Raw genomic sequence first — 18,882 nt, 5'->3', positions numbered from 1 at the left:
AATAACAGACCCTTGCAAAGTCCGTATCTCCACTCGGGAGAGAGAGAAAGCGGAGCTCTATAAGCCTATCTCTTCTCTGTCTCAGGCCGTCTCTTGGAAGGACAGGAGTTCCTATTAGACTGTGCATTTGTTTTAGAGAAAGTGTCCTATAAATTACTGAAAAAAAAAATCTATTCTTAACTTCATTGAGGACAGTTGTCTGAGGGAATGGTTGGAGTTGTTGCTGTATCATGCAGTGAGGTATTAGAAGTGTTTCTATCTACATTGTATAGCTTGCTGGGCTCCCCTTTTTAGGGCTAACAACTAACTTATTTGTTTACTTAATTTAAAAGAGAAGAAACTTTATTTTGTCCTAGGCCTGTCTGATGTTTGCAGAGAGGTTTCCCCAGTGCTCTGCCTGGGCTGCTTTCCGAGGGCCTGGTGAAGATGAAAGTAGCTGCATTTTCTGCCCTCCTGGACTGTCTGAGCCACCCTAGGGATGCAGTCAGCCTTTGCTGAGAGCACATTGCACTTTGAGCACTGACTGTAGCACGAAGCCTCCCATTTCCTAAGCTATGTGGTGCCAGCTTGCTTGTTAGAGCAATGCAGTGTTTTAAATGCTAATACACGCTTTACCCAAATTACAGACAGATGCGTGTGCTTCTGTTACCTGTGCCTGCTGCAGAGGAGATTGGGCTATGCTCTCTTGCAGTTTTTCATGTGTAGGGTGTTGGAAAACTCCTCTGAATAAGAATTTCCATTAATCTGAGCCACCAAGTATTGCTTATAAGGAGGGCATATATGTCATTTACTGAGAGAAATCCAGTCTTCTCTTTCTCTGCATATATGTCCCTTCTTAGGTGGGGTCTTCACCTGCTGAAACAAATGTTTTTTCTCAGTCAGCATCAACTCTTGGATAAAGGGTCAGTCTTACATCTCATCTCTCTTGTATAATCCTTGATAATCTTCCTTTTTAAAGTTTTTGCCATCTGAAATCTCTCAAATCCCACAATTAGCCTGCCATCTAATACAAACATCCCTCTGAGATCCTCTTAGCAGCATATGTTCAATAGCATAATTTAGGGAGCCAAGAGGGCGGAGGAATTCCAAAGAGCATTGCTGCTCTATATCAAGAAGCAGGGTTTGGCTGCCAGTAATGCCCTGGCACGGTCAAACTACTGAGGTTTGAAAAATATCCATCCATGGCATTCATGAATAAATGGATTGCAGCAAATCAAGCTCATTTGAAAAGGTCACATTACCATTTGGTCATACAGAGATTCTGCTTTGGTCCAGGCAGAGCTAACCAGCTCCTTGAACCTGTGACATTCCCAGTATTCAAGCTTAGTCTTTATCATTTGTACCTAATGTAAGCAAGTTAGCTGGATTAAGAGTGAAAATATCAAATAACCTTGAGTTCTTAAATTAAGATGTGTATGTTTATTAGCAGAGAACATGAACATTAGAAAGCTAATACAGTAAAGTCATAGGTAGTCTTCCCCTTGGTCATATTATGATTAGGATCAGGTCCTGAAAGAATCTCTGATTTTGTTCAGTGTAATGACCTGCTTATTTCCCTGCACTGACATTATTTGTGTTTAAAATGAAGCCTGCAGTGTCATGCCTTGCAGAATAAAAATGTAAATAATAGGCCTATTGGATTGATATTAATACTATTTCCACCATATAATGCCAGTCTAAAGACTCCACTGCATTCAGTATTTTGCAGAGATTTACACTGGGTTCCCAAACTTTGGCAATGTTGCTGCGGGCAAAGCACTTGCAGGCAGCCACCTGAGAGCATTGCTGACTGCACGTGGGGAAAAGCAGCAGCCAGGATAAATGCCTTTGCTGAGAACTACAGCCTAAAAGGGTGGTATTGACCACCAAAGGATCGGCTAACCCATGGTGCAATAAATATGCAGCCACATTAATAAAATATACAGGCCAAATGGCAAGCCTGTCCTTTTGTGCAGAACAGACTCTGAGCTGACAGCAAAGCAGGGACCTGTTTGATGTAATGTGGCATTATTTCTTCTCCTGCAGCTCTTGCTGTTATTTATCTTCTGCTTGCAGCTTCTCGCAGTCAGTGAGCAGAGGCAATTTCTGGTGTGCAGAAAAAGAGCTCACTCAGCAGCATCTGCCTCCAAGTGCTTCCTCAGGGGCAGGTCCCATCTTTCTTCACTGTCAGCAAAGGTGGTGGGTGGTGGCATGGAGAGGTCCTGGCTGAGCAGAGCCTGAGTTTGGCAGCACTGCCTGCCCAGTCTGTGGAGGGAAGAGCTCTGCTTCCATAAGCTTGCCATCAGAAGCCCAGGATCATTCCTTACAAGAGCAGCAGAGGATGAGGAGATCACTTCCACGCTGATTTGCCCAGTGTATGTCCCAGTGGCTGTGCAGACAGGCTTTCAGACAGGTTGCAGGTTACCACAAAAACAACATTCCCCGTTGTCACCTATTCCTGGGGGAAGGACATTAGCACTTTTTCTGACTGTTGTTTGCTCAGCTACCCTGCTCCCTGAAAAGGGAAACCTTTCATTTCTTTCCCTTTTCCCACAGAATTCAAGGAGCATCCACTGCTAAAAGGGTCATGTCCCAGCTTGTAATTAAATAAACAGATTTAGAGCCTGCTGCAAACACTGATTAGATTATTGTTTCTTCAGCACTTTCAGATAAATCTGCATGCATTCATGAGTGACGGTCTGAAGGAGATCTCTTCCATCTCCTTACCCCAGGGCCGTTGATGTTTTGTATCTAGACTAGAGCAGTAAATCCCACACTCTTCTAATTAGGCTGCTAATTCCAAAGGGCCCATCAAGGATGTGAGTGCCAAGGGAGTGTTTGGTGGTGCAGTGCTCCAGCTTTGCTGACCTTCCATCCTGCTGAAGTCACAGGTACCCCAGTGTGGCTGCTGCTGCCTGCTGAGCCTCACCCCAGGTTACTTGTACCCTGCAGCCCCTCACAGCCTGTGTAACTGAAACCAGTGTTTTGGGATGGTATGGCTCAGGCAGTCAATATGGCAGCAGAAAGGTCATGCTGCCCTTCCTGCCCCATGCTCCCAGGTGGTATTTTAACAAATGCTAGCCAAGTCACCTTGTTCTAGGAGCAAATTAACCCTTGGCTGCTGCCCTGTTCTCCGCAGGCCCAGCAGCAGCAGTACAGGATTCCCCTAGTGGCAGCGATCATGTAGATGAATACCAGAGTAATTTGGTAAAAGGACTACTGGGACAGGAACACATTTTCTTTCTCAGCTGCTCTTGCCAACTTGCAGATGGCTGGGCTGTGACAGAGCGATGTCTCCTCATGCTATGTCATCGGCCTGATGGAGAGGCTCTTCCTTGCTGCATCTTGCTGCAGCTTGTTGCTGCTGTGTGGAAGACAGTACCCTTGTATGGTTTCTCTGGCCCCGTGTCCTCATGAGGAAGTGATATGCAAACCCAAAGGGAGAACAGGCAGGCAATTAGCAGCTCAGAAGAACAAACCACAAGCAGCTGACTCAAAACAAGGCAGTTGTGGTGTCTCCTGAGGCTCAGCCTTCTCTGAGTGCTCACCTTCTGCAGTTCAGGTCACTGGCCAACTTTGACAAGTGGCAGCAGGCTCAGGGCTTGGCCATTAAAACAAGTGGGATGCAGGGCTGTCTTTAACTGGAAGCAGAAGATGGTCCCAGTACTTTAAAAGGCATTTTCAAACTTGGACTTTTTTTTTTTTAAAGTAGTGCATGACACACTTAAGCTGAGGACATTCTGCACAACAGCTGTGTCAGAGAGATTTGACAATACCAGAATTTGATGTCAATTATAACTGCTAGAAATCTGATTGCAATGGCTGGCAGGTTATCTGTGTAATAATAATGTCTGTGCTACAGAATAGGTTGCTTAGCATCTTTGGGGCTTTCAGCTCTATTTCTGGCTAAAAAAAAAAAAAAAAAAAAGCTGTCCTATCTGCCTTTTGCTTCCATCACTATTTCTTTAATTTTTAAGCTCGGGTACACTGGTGGATCAAAATGTCAGAAATACCATAAAATTGAACTGTGTTTATCAGAGACACAACTTAAAAGATAGATAACTTTTGTACAAATGCACAATGGTGAGGCTGAACAGCAAAGACCATTTTACTTTGTCATAAGACAACTGACTGAAAATATCTTACCTCTGTTATACAACTCAGTGGTACAGCCTCTTTTTAAATGTTGTGTTTCAGTCCTGGAAAAAAAAAATTGAAAGGATTCAGTGAAGGGTAATGAAAATGATTAGAGGCACAGAGAACCTTTCATATGAGGAGAGATTTAAAAAGATTAGGTCCGCTTAGTTAAGACAAGAGATGAATAAGCGGAGACATGATAGAGAAATGTGAGGTAATGAATGGCACAGAAGAGGCACACTGAGTACTTTTATGTGCTGTTTTCCAAAATTAAAAGCTGAGAGAAGAAAGCTATTTTAAAAAAAAAGTTTGCTTATGATAAAAAAACAACAATAGACACGTTTTTAATACATTTTCTGTGCTGCTGACTTCACCTGTGGAAGCCGCTATTGCAGGAAATGAAGATAATGAGCTTAGTAGAATGATGAGAAGGACTAGGTACTCTGGGGAAAATCTTGAGCCTATTGAGAGGGAAAGGGAGTTCTGCTCCGGCTTTGAATGTGAGCAGGATTCACCCATTGGCATCATCTCAAGTCTGCTGCAATGAACCGCCAGCCTCAGTGGGCTGTGTGTCTCCATACATTATATACAGCTACCTGTGCACTATGTATAGTCACTTGCTTCAGCTGTCTTTGATGATGTAAGATACCTTGATTTTTTGTCCAGGTTTAGCATGCAGTATCTTTTCAACCATGTTTTCAGGGAGCACGTCTTTTCCAGCATCCCTATTTTCAGTAACACTGGTGCAGCTCTTGCTCTTCAGCTGACATGCTCAGAGGGTAGCTTGTGGTGCTTTGGTCAGCTGGGAAACTTTAGTTCATCTGATTGACTCAGTCACTTGGGAGGGGAATCATGAGAAGCTGCAGCAGATTGGATTCAAGGTCCAGCATGCTTGCAGTCCAGAGATGATCAGTGGCACATACCTAGAGAAGAATATGAGATCAGAGTGTGAATGTACGGGGAAAAAAATGCAGGATACTACATTTTTTAGTAACTGGGGATTACCTCACCCAGAAGATATAATGGTGGTCACCAGTCCTTGGCCAAGCATGGAAGGGCAGTATCGTGGAAATCGTTGGGCTTTATCATGCAATACGGCCTTTGGCTATACATTGAGAAAGTTATTCTAGTATATAAAGATACTATTCTTTTTAAACCCCAACCCATGCTTATGCCAATGGAGTTCTCTTTCTGAAGAGGTTTAAAGGTTTAAATGCAAATTTATATAGAGACTTTTTAAAATAGGTTTTGAAGCAGTAATAGGGCTTTTGTGTGTGTGAAGCAATCAAAACTAAATATGACAAAGTTTTACAACTAGGACTGAAAAGTCTGGTGCCCTAAAGCCAAAGAAATTAAAAAAAAAAAAAAAAAAAAAAAAAAAGTAGATGTAAGCATTAGAAGATTTTAAAATATTTATAGAGCATTCGGGAAATTGCAGAAGTTTCCCTGTACCACACATCCAGGATCATTAGGGGTACACACATTCAGCACAGCTCAGCACTGATGCAGAAAAGCATACAGGGGCAAAGTAAAACTTCTCTGTTATTCGTACCATGTACATTGTCTTATAACTTTGTGAACTGGATTAGGAATGGGACCTGTGCTTGACATCTGTGAGACATTCTCCTGGGCATCTTGCAGAACATTTAAATGACACTGTAGACTTCCTTTAATGAGATTCATTTCCTCTGCAGTATTCAGAAGAGTGTCATCTTTCTGTATGTATCACGCATTAGTTCTCTTGCCCCAGTTAAGGAGTGCTTTGGTTAATCAACACAGCTGTGGAAGTGGAGCATCACCAAAAGGCAGGAGAACCGTGCCATGATCATGCATCGTTCCTGTCTCAATTAAATTTCAGCACTCTTTACAGTCATTGAGGCTTTTCCCTGGGGTCATCAGGCAGTACATTCCTTGCATGGGCAGAGCATGCTGAGTGGTGACGCACCAAACTTTAAATAGGTATTTATTGATGTGCCTAAATGCCACTTAAAAATCTGGGCAACAATGACCTGGACAAATTTTCACAACTGAATCACTGATGAGACTAGTAGAAAAGTAATGAACAAAACTCAAACCTGCAAATCTTTGTGTTTGTGATTACTATGTTTTCTACTTCAGTTCACTGTGTACATTTTTCACTAAGTTTGTGCATTTGATTTTCTGTGCAAAGGAACAGTGTCAAGGGAATAATTACAGGATCTTTGCAATGCTTTTCTCATAGATTCAGAGAATACCTAGTGACAACCTGAAATCCCACTCTGGAGATGCTAGATATCCTGCTGATTCCTTGGGCTCCGTTTTACTCTTTCTGGAAGCTTTGTCCTAAGTAAATTTACACACCACTGAGTATTTGTGCTTCACTTCATAAATTTCTGCTTATTGCAATCACACAGAATCACAGAATTATCTAGGTTGGAAGAGACCTCAAGATCATATCCCAGACAATTCCATGCTATGAACTTGGTTGGGATGACCTCCTAGGAAAATTGTGCCTTCCTCTCTCTCTTGCTAGCAAGTAGGTTTCCTAATGAAAGAATTTACTATACCCTTTCTACATAATTTTGAATTTAACTTTCTTTCCTGGATGGTCACAATGCCAGTACACATGCCTTCAGCTTGCAGAGAATTCAAGGGGAATTATACTCTTCCACAAATTACAACTGCATTGTTAGACAGACTTTCTAATCATAGTTCTGGAGGACCAGTACATATTTATATATTGTGAGTTGCTCCCACCCAAAGCACAGGGATTCATCACAACAGGTAAATAGGTAAATTTAAGCAAAATAGACAGTGTTGTGGCACTGTATTCTATCTGTGGGAACTATATTATCTGATCCAGAATAAATTATTTCAAGCTAGTTATAAGTTTCAGTCACTATTGCCAATGGATTTTGGAGGCTTCATGAAATACCAGTATCTTCAGAAAAGAAACTGGTATTTCTCACAGTGGTGGCCTAAACGCTGTTATTTCTGATAACCTAAAAGTTGAAGTGATCTCATCTTGTACAGTTGATATCACTGCACAATACAGGGTGATGATCCAAAGGATACACCCTGGAACTTCATATGCCAAGATGGAGAAAATCAATCTCTGTTAATATAAAAAGGCAGGCTCACTGGTGCAGAAAATCACTACTCTGGAGCCTTAAAGAGGCTCCTTCAAAAATTCATGATTATAGAATGGAATCTTGGGCTACATTATAGTCCTAAAAGAAATCAAGATATGGAGGGGGAAAAAAAAGAAAGAAGAAAAAAAAATTCACTAGGTAGAGGAAATAAACAATAAACACAATAAGCAAAATCATTGATTACAAAGAATGTATGCTCAATATGTAAGAACATTTTCCAGGTTTCCCATGTACCCAATACTTCTTCCAAATTGTTTTCAAAGTTAATTTCTCTTTTGTTGCTTCTTTGTTCATTTTGTTGGAGCTTTTTGTGTGTGTGGTTTTTGATTGTTTTTGGTTTTGTGGTGTTTTGTTTTTTTCATGCCTCTAACACTAAATCTATCTTAGTAAATATTTCTGATTGTTCTGGTCAACTGCTGTTGGAAGCTGCAAAACATTCAGCTTGTAGTGATATACAGAAATTTAACAAACAGTATTGACCTAAAGACTTAAACTTACTGCTCTGTAAAGTATTTGGTCATGTCCCCTGCCAAGGTTATCCATGATGTAAATATGGTATGCAATAAATAGCAGAGAGTAAGCATCTTTGCCCTCCTTTTGTACACTGTGCCTGCAGCCATCCTGATGAGAGGTTTCTATAATATGACAGAGTTTTGTAGACACTGTATACCTTTCTTTAAAGCAGATTCCCCATTTTCTGTCTATGGGGAGTCTGAATTCCTGCATATGGGGGCCATAGTAACTAATATTCAGTCCTAGTGTAGATGGGTGTGATGGCTGATAATCTGGATGGTGTTTGGCTTGAAGCATGGCTTTTGCACAATTAGAGCAGGAAGAATGCCAGGTTTGCTTTTACGGTAGTTTAGCTTTCGGCATCGGTAGGCCTATACCTCAGTATTTGTAAGGAAGAGACCGGATTATTTTGGCTATAATCTCGTCAGCTGCCTGGAAATACAGTCACTAAATATATGCTACAATGCCTTTTTTACTATATTATCATACACCAAATTATTCCCCTTTTTAATTATTTTCATATATCTAATGCAGCTGCAGATCTACTCATGCAGAAACATTTCAGTTGTTCAGCTGATCAGCTCAAAACCAAGAAGCAGCTTCTGACATTTCATCCTCCTGCTTACTTAAGCATGGCTGAGTCATGACTACAGTGAATCCAGCACTTTCTTTAACTTTCATTTATTCATTTATTCATTCATTCGTTGTTAAGGGTGAATGTGCGAGGGGCTTGGGTGAGTGCAATTTACTGTCATGCAGGTGCCATCATCCCTGTCTGCTGAAGTAAACTGCGACTGAAATACTATTTCACACAAATGCTTACTTTCTCGTCTGTTTTGTATAACTATGTATTCATAACATTTGACACCTCAGAACTCATTCAAATTATTTTCATTGCAAAGATGGACTTCCCTTCATGACAACTGGAAGACAGGAAAAACCAGGGATGATATTATTATTGCTGTGCACTTACATCTGCTGATACCTGCTTGTGGCCTTAGAATTCAACCATTATTTATATTTATAATTTTGCATAGCATTCATTATATAAGTTGGAAAACATCAGTTTTTATTCTCTCGAGAATTAAAGCTCTCTTTAAGATTTCCCAACTTCACTTCATGCTTTCTCAGTGCACTATCAAAGAATTTGCCAGCAAAGACAACATAATGGCCATTTTGTACTTGCTGCTCTGCACTGTATTTTAAACCAGTGTGGGAATAGAAGCCTGGTCCATACCCAATCAGGTTTGCAACCTCAGAACAATATGCTTTAATTCTTTAATTGTAATACCCTCAAATTAGGAGCATATCTGCTATCATTCCTTAATAAAAGCTTCTGTCTGCAGTTCCCCTTCCCTACTCTTTTTTTTTTTTTTTTTTTTTTTTAAATGAGTGGTAAAGACACGTTGTATAAACTAAAGACAGATGATGGGTAGGAGCAAGCACCTTCAAAAGGTATGCAGCTGCTTAGTATTCAGGTGCAAGCAAAGCACTTCAGCTTCTGTAAACAGCTCGTTTGGGATCACCATTTATTTGGCACAGAGGAAGCCTTTCCCACCGTGCAGCACCTTCTTGAAGCTACAGCTATAGGCTAGAAATTAAGGAGATAGCAGTCAAGATGAAAGCCCATGATCTTATGCCCAGTCAGTCAGATGAATGAAGGTGATGTGCTGCAATGCTGAAAAAACAGAGGAAATGTGACTCAGTCGCCGAACAAGTTATTGAGAAGCATCTTTATTTCTGTGCCCCACTGTTTCTCATGACAAATAACCACTGTGGTCATGACACTGAATCGTGGGTTGAGGCAGGGAGAGGACGGCTGTCCATGATGCTTGCAGGGCCTGACTCTCAGGTTGGTGGGCACCAGCAGGCAGTGTCTGGCTGTACGTGGGCACTGCTGCAAGCTCATTCACAGTGAGTTCCACCATGGCATGTTATTGCAAGCATTGCAGCCAAGGGAAAAATCAGGGATGAAAGAGTTTTTTAGTGTCTTTATTTCTGTTTCTTCACTCTGCTTCAAGGGACTCTTGGCTCCTGCTGCTCATACTGAGGTTAATTTTCTTCCTAAGAGAGCTGGAGTAAACGTGGTTCTATTTGCAATCTGACCCTCTGTCACTGCACACAAGCAGGCCTTTTGTAACTGAAAGAGCTCCAAATTACTGTACATAAACCATAATCATCCATCGGGAGCACTGTAGTTTTCTATTTTGCTGCTAATTGGATGATACACTGGCAATAGTCTTTGTTAACATGGCTAGCACTGGGCAGGGTACAGTGAGAGAAGGCTTTTATTTAGAAATGTGGCAAACATATAGTTTCTGTCTCTGTTTGACAGCGATTGAAACCAGTCGTCAATTAACTAAATAACAGCCAATTACTTTGAAGGAAAAAGGAAGAAAATTTCTTACTTCACATTCTTTGTTGAAGCAAATGCCAATCAGAGGATGGGAGGTTTTTTCTTTCTCCTATGAGAAGACGAAATGGGAAAAGATGTGCAGAAAATGTACAGTATTTGTTGTGTTGTGTTGTTTTGTTTAGTTTTTAAATACCATCTTTATTCTCATATAGGAATATTCAGAAATTAAGTAAGAACATCTTAAGCTCCCGAGACACTTAGTTTCCTTTTTTTTCTTTTTTTTTAATTCAATATTACAATCATTATGCAAGCACAATCTTGCATAGAGACCTCGGGAAACAGCTGAATAGTTCTGTAAGGACTGGCATTTTGGTCTTGGACCCATCCAAGACTTATGTTTCATGCCTGCATCCTTTTCTGAACCTGGGTAACAGTGCCAGAAGATGTCAGCTGAGTTAAGACCATTGTACAATGAAAGCCAGTCACACCACTGGCATGAAGAACAAGGCTTTCTCCTGGTTTGCTGCTCTTTATTTTAACTATTAGCTCAATACCATCTCCTTGAAAGCAGCAGTGTAATTCATCATGAAGACTAAAGCTTGATCCTATATGCTTTCATCTGCAATACCAGTTAACTCTTGCCAGTCCCAGATCAGAAGCTGATGTCTGCAGCGGGTTTCTGACAGCTGGGCTTTCAGCAGATGATACACTGGGCAGAGAAAGAGCATAGATTAAGGCAAAGAGGCAGCTGTTACAAGCTAACTTAATATTGCTGGGCTAGTAAAAGACCATTTACTCACGGCATCACAGCTTTGAATTTTTATTGCACTTTTTTCCTAAACATTTAAGGCCAGCAGTTAATGCACAAAGGCATTACGTGGCCTCACTTCTCATCTGTAAGGCTGGACCGCAGCTGGTCCTGTGGGGCTGACATCAGGGCTGTGTCTGCCTGATAGCCATTAGTTGCATCAATCAATAATTTTTCACTTAGACTTTTTACTCATTGCTCAAAAAGATTTTATTATGCTACTTCGAGCTGCTCACAGTGTCATTTCATGGATTTCAAATTGTGTTACTCTTTTGTTAGTACTTTTAGGGCAAGCATTCCAAATTGGATAGTAGATGGTGAGAGGTAGGTCTTTTAACTGTCAGAAAAGCAATGAATATTGGATGCTTTTGCATTAACTGATGGGAGATTCAGCATTGCACATATTGATCTTTTATTTTCTTACAGGAACATTTTACACCTGAATGCAAGTTCAAAGAATCAGTATTTGAAAACTACTATGTAACATATTCTTCAATGATCTATAGACAACAACAATCTGGACGGGGTTGGTATTTGGGTCTTAACAAGGAAGGAGAAATAATGAAAGGAAACCACGTGAAGAAAAATAAACCTGCAGCACATTTTCTTCCAAAACCATTAAAAGGTAATTGTTTGGGTTTGCTCCCAAAAATCTTTCTGAACTGACTTTATATTGTGTCAGAGATGTTTAATTCCTGTGCATAAGTATTTGAAGGATACAGCTAACTATATAACAAGAGGATAACATTCTGCTAACATAGTGTAACCAGAGCTAGAGTTGGCTTTTTTTTTTTTTTTTAAGTTTCTCTATATTACCTCTGCCTTTCTCTTATTTAACCAAATATATATATATTAGTTTCTTTGTGCCCAAAGACCAGTGCCTCCCTTATAGGTAATGAAGACTTTACCTGGAAAGTCCCAAACATCTGCTCACAGGCCTTTAGTGACTTGCTGTATAGATTCCCAATCTGCTTTATATTACAGGGTGTTTGTCTGTTTTTGCTTGGGACAAATCTGTAATGCGTGCTTCTTATTTAACCGTAATTAATGTGGCATCAATATGTGACATTAAAGGTAATAATGCATGTGGCGTATGTATCCTGCTGTGTATTAAAAGCCAGGACATGGAGTCATCCCAGTTAACTGAAGCATCTGAATCAGTGTGGTGCTCAGACTTGGCTATATCTTTGGTCAATGCAAAGAGAGAGATCTCAGTTGATGTATGAAGATGCTTCCTTTTCTCCAGAAGAACTAGCTTCCATATGCTTCTCCTTCAGAAGGAATGAAGCTCTCTAGTTCTGGGTTGTACTGTTAAGTAACTTTTCAAGGCAGTATTATTTTGAAGTCAGAGAGGATATTTCAAAGGTGTCCTGGGTGAATGCTGGACTAGCTTGGCAGTCTACATTTAGGAACAGGTTTTATGCAACTGATGTTGAGTTTGATCCTCGCTTACGTGTGTGAACACAAAGAAAACAGAAGACTGAAAATCTACTTTCACACCCACATGCCAGAACTATATACAAGTAACATTTCAAATAGCAGCTCTTGGTAGTGCTATTTCACTATTAGTAAGGAAATGCTGATTTATATCAGCTCACATCTATCTTGCAGGGTTTTGCAAGTGCAGAGTTTTGTAAGTGCAGAGTGTAGGTGGGTGGTTTAACTGGGAGGGAGAGGGAGTTATGGTTTTTCCTCTCTAAAATGCCATCCCCTTGAAAAGGAGCTTGGAATTTCTAAGGCAGTGTTTGAAATCCAAGTGGTCTCCTTGCTGTGTTTCTTCAAGTCACTTCTTATATTGCTAATTGCTGAACGAAAAATCCAGACTTTTCACAGCTGGACAGTGTACGAAGGGACTGTAAAGTGTGCTGATGTGCTGTCTCTCTTTTGCTTTGCAGTGGCCATGTACAAAGAGCCTTCTCTCCATGATCTCACAGAGTTCTCAAGATCTGGAAGTGGGACCCCAACAAAGAGCAGAAGTGTTTCAGGAGTGCTAAATGGGGGTAAATCCATGAGTCAAAACGAGTCAACGTAGCCAGGTTAAGGCAAGCCAAGTGCTCTCTAAACAGAACCTTACCTCTGGATGCAGTTGAATTCTTACTAGCAGTCTTTCATCCAAACGTTCAATTGCCCAGGACAAGCCACCGAACTTGCATAGGTCACTCGTTTATCAGCCATTAGATCTACTGGTTGTCAAAGGATATACCCCAATAATGTAGAATATGCTTGTGCATATCACAAGGCACTTGGATAGCCAGCAAACATAACTGTGGAATAAATCTTGAAGAAGAAATGTCCAAGAAATGTCCTTTCTCTCTCTCTCTCTCCTTTCTCTCTTCCCCTCTTCCCCCTCTTCTCTCTCTCTCTTATGCTTTGTGGAATACGAAACAAAAACATTTCACAACATTCACTGCTGATAAGAATTTGCTTTCCAACTAAGAAAAAGACCACTTTTGCTCTTCAAAGGAAATTTTAATGCTTATATGTTTTATAGGGGCAAACAAAAACAAATATGTAAACTCTGTTGTTTCCTTGGCTTACCGTTTTATATCTAAGGCTTGATAAAAAATATATCATTTAATTTGGAATAGCGCAACTTTTTGATTTCTGAACTCCAATGGGTCTTTAAAGCTGTGTCTTTAAAAAAATTAAAAATTCAGGGTTGGAACTGAGAGTTGGTGTCTCAGGCTCAAGCAAACAGTGTTCTTGTGGTTTTAAACACAATGAAATATAAATTTTTATAGATTTGTAGTTTCTGGTAAAGTTCTTGTGCTAACCCCAGTCTGTAGGACTTGAGTTGTTTTGTTATCCCAAGTGAAAGTTAACAGAAAGGGATTAAATTATCCTCCAGTGTAGATTTCTCTTAATTCCATTTTGTGCGTCATGTTAAACTATTGTTGTGGCTTCTTTTCTAAAGACAGAAACTGTGGAATTAAGGTGACTTAATTTTTTTATAAGAAACGTCTTATTTGTAAAAGTCCTTCTTTCACTGTAACGGGCACGTGAATATTGTGTAGGAGGAAGCGTTAGGACAGGTTACCCCTAAACAACATATACTTATACATGCTATTGGAAACAATTGTTTAAAAAATGTAGTTAGGTTTCCATTTAGGTCATCATGTCTGTTGCATGGGAGAAAGTTGGAATATTGGCATAGAGTTGCATGATGTGTAAGATTTTGTGCATTAATCATCGTTGGATTCTGTGCTCCAAAACTGACATAGTTCTGTACAGGCAGCTTTCTGCCTTGTACGAAAGAGTTGTTTATTATTTGTTGTATACACAACCATGCACTGAATAAACTATTTATATTAAGATGTACTTTTTAAAAAAGCTTGTTTGATTATATGATGTACATCAGTGATTAATTTCAAGGAAAAAGGTTGGCAGTTAAATTACAAAATTATAAAAGATATTGTAATTAATGTTCAAAATGTTTCTATGTAACAGGTTATCCCCTTGTAATGCCACTCACTATACAATTGAGGACATATTCTTCTTTTTGGATATTGTTAGAACTGGTCTGAACGTGCCCAGCTGAGATACTCAAAACACAGTGACCATTAAGAGCCACAAAGTCTAGGTAAGGGCCCCTCTGCTGTGCGCTGTTGGAGCCCCAGTGAATTGCACTCCTCTGCTTGGAGCTTCTCCAGCTTCTCTGTGTCTGTTCTCCTTGCTAGGCTTCCCCAGTGCAGCTGCATAGCACTACCTCGCAGCTCACCTTTCCAGAGCCCTCGGTACAGGGGGGACCCAGCGATATCTGGTAAGTCAAGCATTGCTCATGCCAGTGTGGCACCTGGAGGATGCTCAGAGCTTGCAGAGTACCACTGCAAGTTCACCTCAGGGGCCAGCTTTGTCTTGACTTGAGGAAATGGGCTACTGTACCTCCTGCCTTTGTGCACATTCTGGAGAGAAAATGTCCCTCTCTCCTAACTTTCCTCTCCAAAAACATCAAAGAGAACTCTTCTAGAACATTCAGACAGCTCTGACAGGTGAACTTCACTCATCAAGGTGTTTCAATAAGGCCTAGGAGGAACAGTTTCTTATCATGAGTGGCTGAAGAAGCAGTTCTGGAAGGGAATAATGGTAACGGAGACAAAAAGCTACCTATAATTGTTAGCCTGACATTAAAACAGGTATTCTACTCTCTGGTGGTCAGTCTCATCCTCTCTTGACCAAACTGGAATTAGACCAAGCTAGAACAATTGCTTTCTATGAATGTCAGGGCTGTGAGAGAAGAAAAAGAAATTATGTTTCACATCAAACCCCAAAATTTGTTGTTTTGTGGCAAACAGTAGGCAAGGAGCTTCAGCTTACTAAGGTCCTATATTGGAGCAGTGGTTCCAGCACCCACCAAACACCACCATCATAGTGGCCTTCGGAGGACCTCAGGGTCCTTAGCACACCCTTTGCTGAAGCATGAAAAAAGTAGGGAAGCACAACCAGTTCCATGAAAGTTATTAAAATTTGAAGATATGGCCTGCGATTGCTCCAAGAGTTTTGATGTCAGTGGGTCTGGAGCATCTGTTCTCTTCAACTAAGTGTGCTTTGTCCTCATGGAACATTTTTCTTAACCCTCCCAATTAATAACATCAGACTCATTGGGGTGCATGTTCCAAAAAAAGGAGTCTGAGTGCCTTAGGGACATAAAACCTGATTAAAAGTAGGCATATTTGTGCCAAAGCTAGTTAGATACATTGTTCAATGCCAAATGTTTACTATCCTAAAGATAACAGGAGATCTGCTGCTTTGCTTTATAGCTGCAGCCTTGTTAATCCCTATCCCAGTATCTCCAACCTTGAAGGTCATCTGCAGTGAGAGAAAAATGCCCATCTCACACATTGTCCCTTCTGAGGTCTGTAGTCTGACCCATTTTTTGTATTGACATTGGCATCAGCTGCGAGCATTCACTGCCGAGACCTTAGTTTCAGGGGTTTCTAATATATCAGACTAGCAAATCCTACTCTTGGGTTAAAGATGAGAAGAGAGATATGGTGATAGATGAGCCATAAACCACTGTTTCTGTCAATCGTGTTACATTTTTGACAAACCTGTTACAACTATAGTTTTTCCTTCAGAATATTGTGACTGAAAGCAAATACCCTTGATAGTGTCCTGATAGCACACAGAAGCTAATGTGCACTATGGAAAAAGGGAGAGATTATGCCCAGAGTTTTACATGTAGTCTCTGGAGCCATAGACTGGGATTTAAAAAGGAGAAATATAGTAAAATATCTGCACTTTGCAGATAGTGAAGGTGATATTCTGGCCCAGTCAGCAAAGCCCCATGGGCAGACAGGATTGTGGCTTCAACAGTGGACCAGATTTAGGAGACAGACTCCAGAGTATTTGTCGTTCTCCTTCAGCACACATAGATTAGACCATTAGACAGAGGACTTTTGGGTCAGAGTCTCATTTAAGAGCCTGCAAGATGTTGGGAAAACACCAGTATGGATAGCTGCCTATGAAAAAAAAACTTATAGCCACTGGTCAGCCCACTTTGCTCTGCCACATGTACCTATCCAAGTGCAATGGGATACATGCCTGGAATAAAGACAAAGCCCAGGGGAAGGTATGAAACCAAGCCTTGTACTGTCTGTGAGCCACCACCAACTGTCTGCAGAAGGCTTGGTCTCAGGCCCTTCTGTTATTGCCAGTATGATGGCTGATGCCTTTCATCTGCCATTTCTTTTGTTCCTGCCTCTCCACCAATGCTGCCCACGCTCTGTGCAGCATACCATGGGCCTGATTTGGCTCAGAAGGTGTAAAACTGGCACAGTGGCTTTCTGATTCTCCTGGACTTCACCAGGCAAAGGGCCTAGAGCCACCACTGGGTCTGTGCTCAGACTTTACAAAAGGCTGACAAATACTACCTGCCAACATGAAAGGAAATGGGTCACCCATGAAACTGGGAAGAAAACTGCTAGGAGCATAACTATTATAAGGCACAATTGCTGCCTTTTTGTCATCTGCCTATCAGAACTGCTTTCTCTGATGTCTCTGCATAGGGCTTGGACATTGCCTGCTTTGTCTGGTTTGGGGGTGAGGGAGGGTGGCAAGAGTTCTTCTCTGTATCAAAGAGAGCTTTTTTTTTTTTTTAATTTTGTTGTTGTTGTTTTAATGTACTTCATGCTACCTCATAGCATGGTTTTTATCTCTGTAGCCACTTGCTCAGCCATGTTCATCACTGGCATGATGGAAGACAATTCTCTGCTTGGGGAAATTATCTCCAAGTTAGTCCAGGGAAGAATGGTGCCCCTTCTGCAGCACTGTCTGGTGTCCCCACCACTGGTTTCCAGCCCATAGGCCAGGTTTTCCAGTGGGATAAAGACGGTGTAATGAGCTCAGGGATGCTATGATACACCAGGCCTCTCCCCAGCTGAGCACCAGTGTGAGAGCCAGGTCTGGCAGAGCTCTGCTGTGTCTTGAGTATCTCTGAATGGAGACCAGAGCCAGCTCTAACAGGTTTAAATGTCTCCTTGACATATCCTTGACCAGGACACTTTTGCAGGACAGAATCTATATGTAACAACCTCCTATCTTCTAATAAATAATTCTCTCTAAAACAGTCTCCTTTTTGTCTGGGCTCTGATTTTTATCAGCGCAGCTATTTAAGGGCTCTCCATCCCAGCACTGCTACATTACATTATTGCTTAGCTTCCATTTCACTGTACCAATAGTGCACTTCTCCTATGTCTTCTTGATCCAGATAGGGGCAAGCTGAGTGGTCAAGACAAAACAGGTGGATCCTTCAGTTGCTCTGCAATGTAACAAGTTTTACCAGCTCAGGAACAGCTACACTGAATCTCGGAGTTCAATTTCCTACATGGTGTAAGATCCAGAAAAAACACCATGTTGTTTTCTGACTTTGGCTCTGGAAAAACAATGATATAAAAGAATAGCAAAAAGCCTATTTAAAATAGATTTGTTTCTTAAGAAAAAGCCCTGCAATGTGATTGGCCCTGAAGAGCATAAGCTTTGGGCTTTTTTTCAGCTCTTTTGAGGAAGACATTCTTGAGAACTTCCAACTTGGATCACAGGTTAAAATTAAGAAAATAATATTAATTTTCACTGGCATGAATGAACAGAGCTGTGGTAACCTGACCCTTACTGGCAGGTTGGCACCAAGGTTCCTGCCTTTTAGAGGGCAGGGTTCTGAAATAACCTGGGTTTGCTGGTGAGCGATGGCTCTTATTGCAGATCAGCTTTTCTAGCAGAGCTCACTCTGATTTGGGAACGCGCCACGGCAGTTCGGAGGGGAGGGCACTCAATCACTCTGCCCTTCTGCAGCTCCTCTCATGGGGAAGTTTAAATATTAAAGTAAAACCTAAATTTGAAACACATTTTACATTAATCAGAGAAATTGAAGTAATAAATTATTCCATCTCATCAAGAACTGGAAGACAGTTTATAGGGTTCCCTTCAAAGACCATTATTAACAAGCTGCAAGTTAAGAGTCTTAAATACCACCTATGCAAAATTACTTTCAAGCACCCATAGGACATGTTTTTCCCCACATCATATATCTGGCATGTCTCACCTAAGCTCAGCAACTGGAGGGGTAGGATAAATGTCTTCGCCTTCCATGGGTTGCTTAACATTGCACACTTTATGTCGCACTCTTTTTCTGAGCTTGTCCCCTTGCAGAAGACAGGGCCACTGGTCCACTCCCCAGGGACCGTCACACCTTTGAATGGAATAGGTGCCCCTGTCCCAACCTCTGTAGTACACAGAGATGGTTAATTTGATGCGGTGTCAGTTGGTGCAGACTACAGGGTTGATCTGGGCTGTTGGTATCTTATCTGGGGGGGACACACAGCAGATGGGCATCTCTGTTACACTCTGTCTTCGTTCCTGCATGGAGAAGTCTCAGCACAGAGCCTATTCCCAGGGGAGCCTAGGTGAACTCAGGGGCTTCACTGTGAAAAGAAGCGCTCAGCACTGACAGCAAAATGCTGCTC

At 41.2% G+C, this 18,882-nt stretch overlaps 1 protein-coding gene across 2 annotated transcripts in view; it reads left to right on the top strand.

The window, feature by feature from the left end:
* The window catches only part of FGF13 (fibroblast growth factor 13), a 71,121-nt gene extending 53,629 nt beyond the window's left edge, over positions 1 to 17,492 (top strand). For both annotated transcript variants that reach the window (XM_032196510.1, XM_032196509.1), the window contains exons 4-5: positions 11,351 to 11,549; positions 12,820 to 17,492. In XM_032196510.1, the coding sequence (XP_032052401.1) occupies positions 11,351 to 11,549; positions 12,820 to 12,956 (336 nt within the window). In that variant the 3' untranslated portion in view covers positions 12,957 to 17,492. The remainder of the gene's footprint in view (positions 1 to 11,350; positions 11,550 to 12,819) is intronic.
* Positions 17,493 to 18,882: the final 1,390 nt, after the last annotated feature.

This window comes from Aythya fuligula, chromosome 13 (genome assembly GCF_009819795.1).
Source record: "Aythya fuligula isolate bAytFul2 chromosome 13, bAytFul2.pri, whole genome shotgun sequence".
NCBI classification, from domain to species: Eukaryota; Metazoa; Chordata; class Aves; order Anseriformes; family Anatidae; genus Aythya; species Aythya fuligula.
Note: the sequence above shows the minus strand (reverse complement) of the source record. Positions and strands in the feature narration are given on the sequence as shown.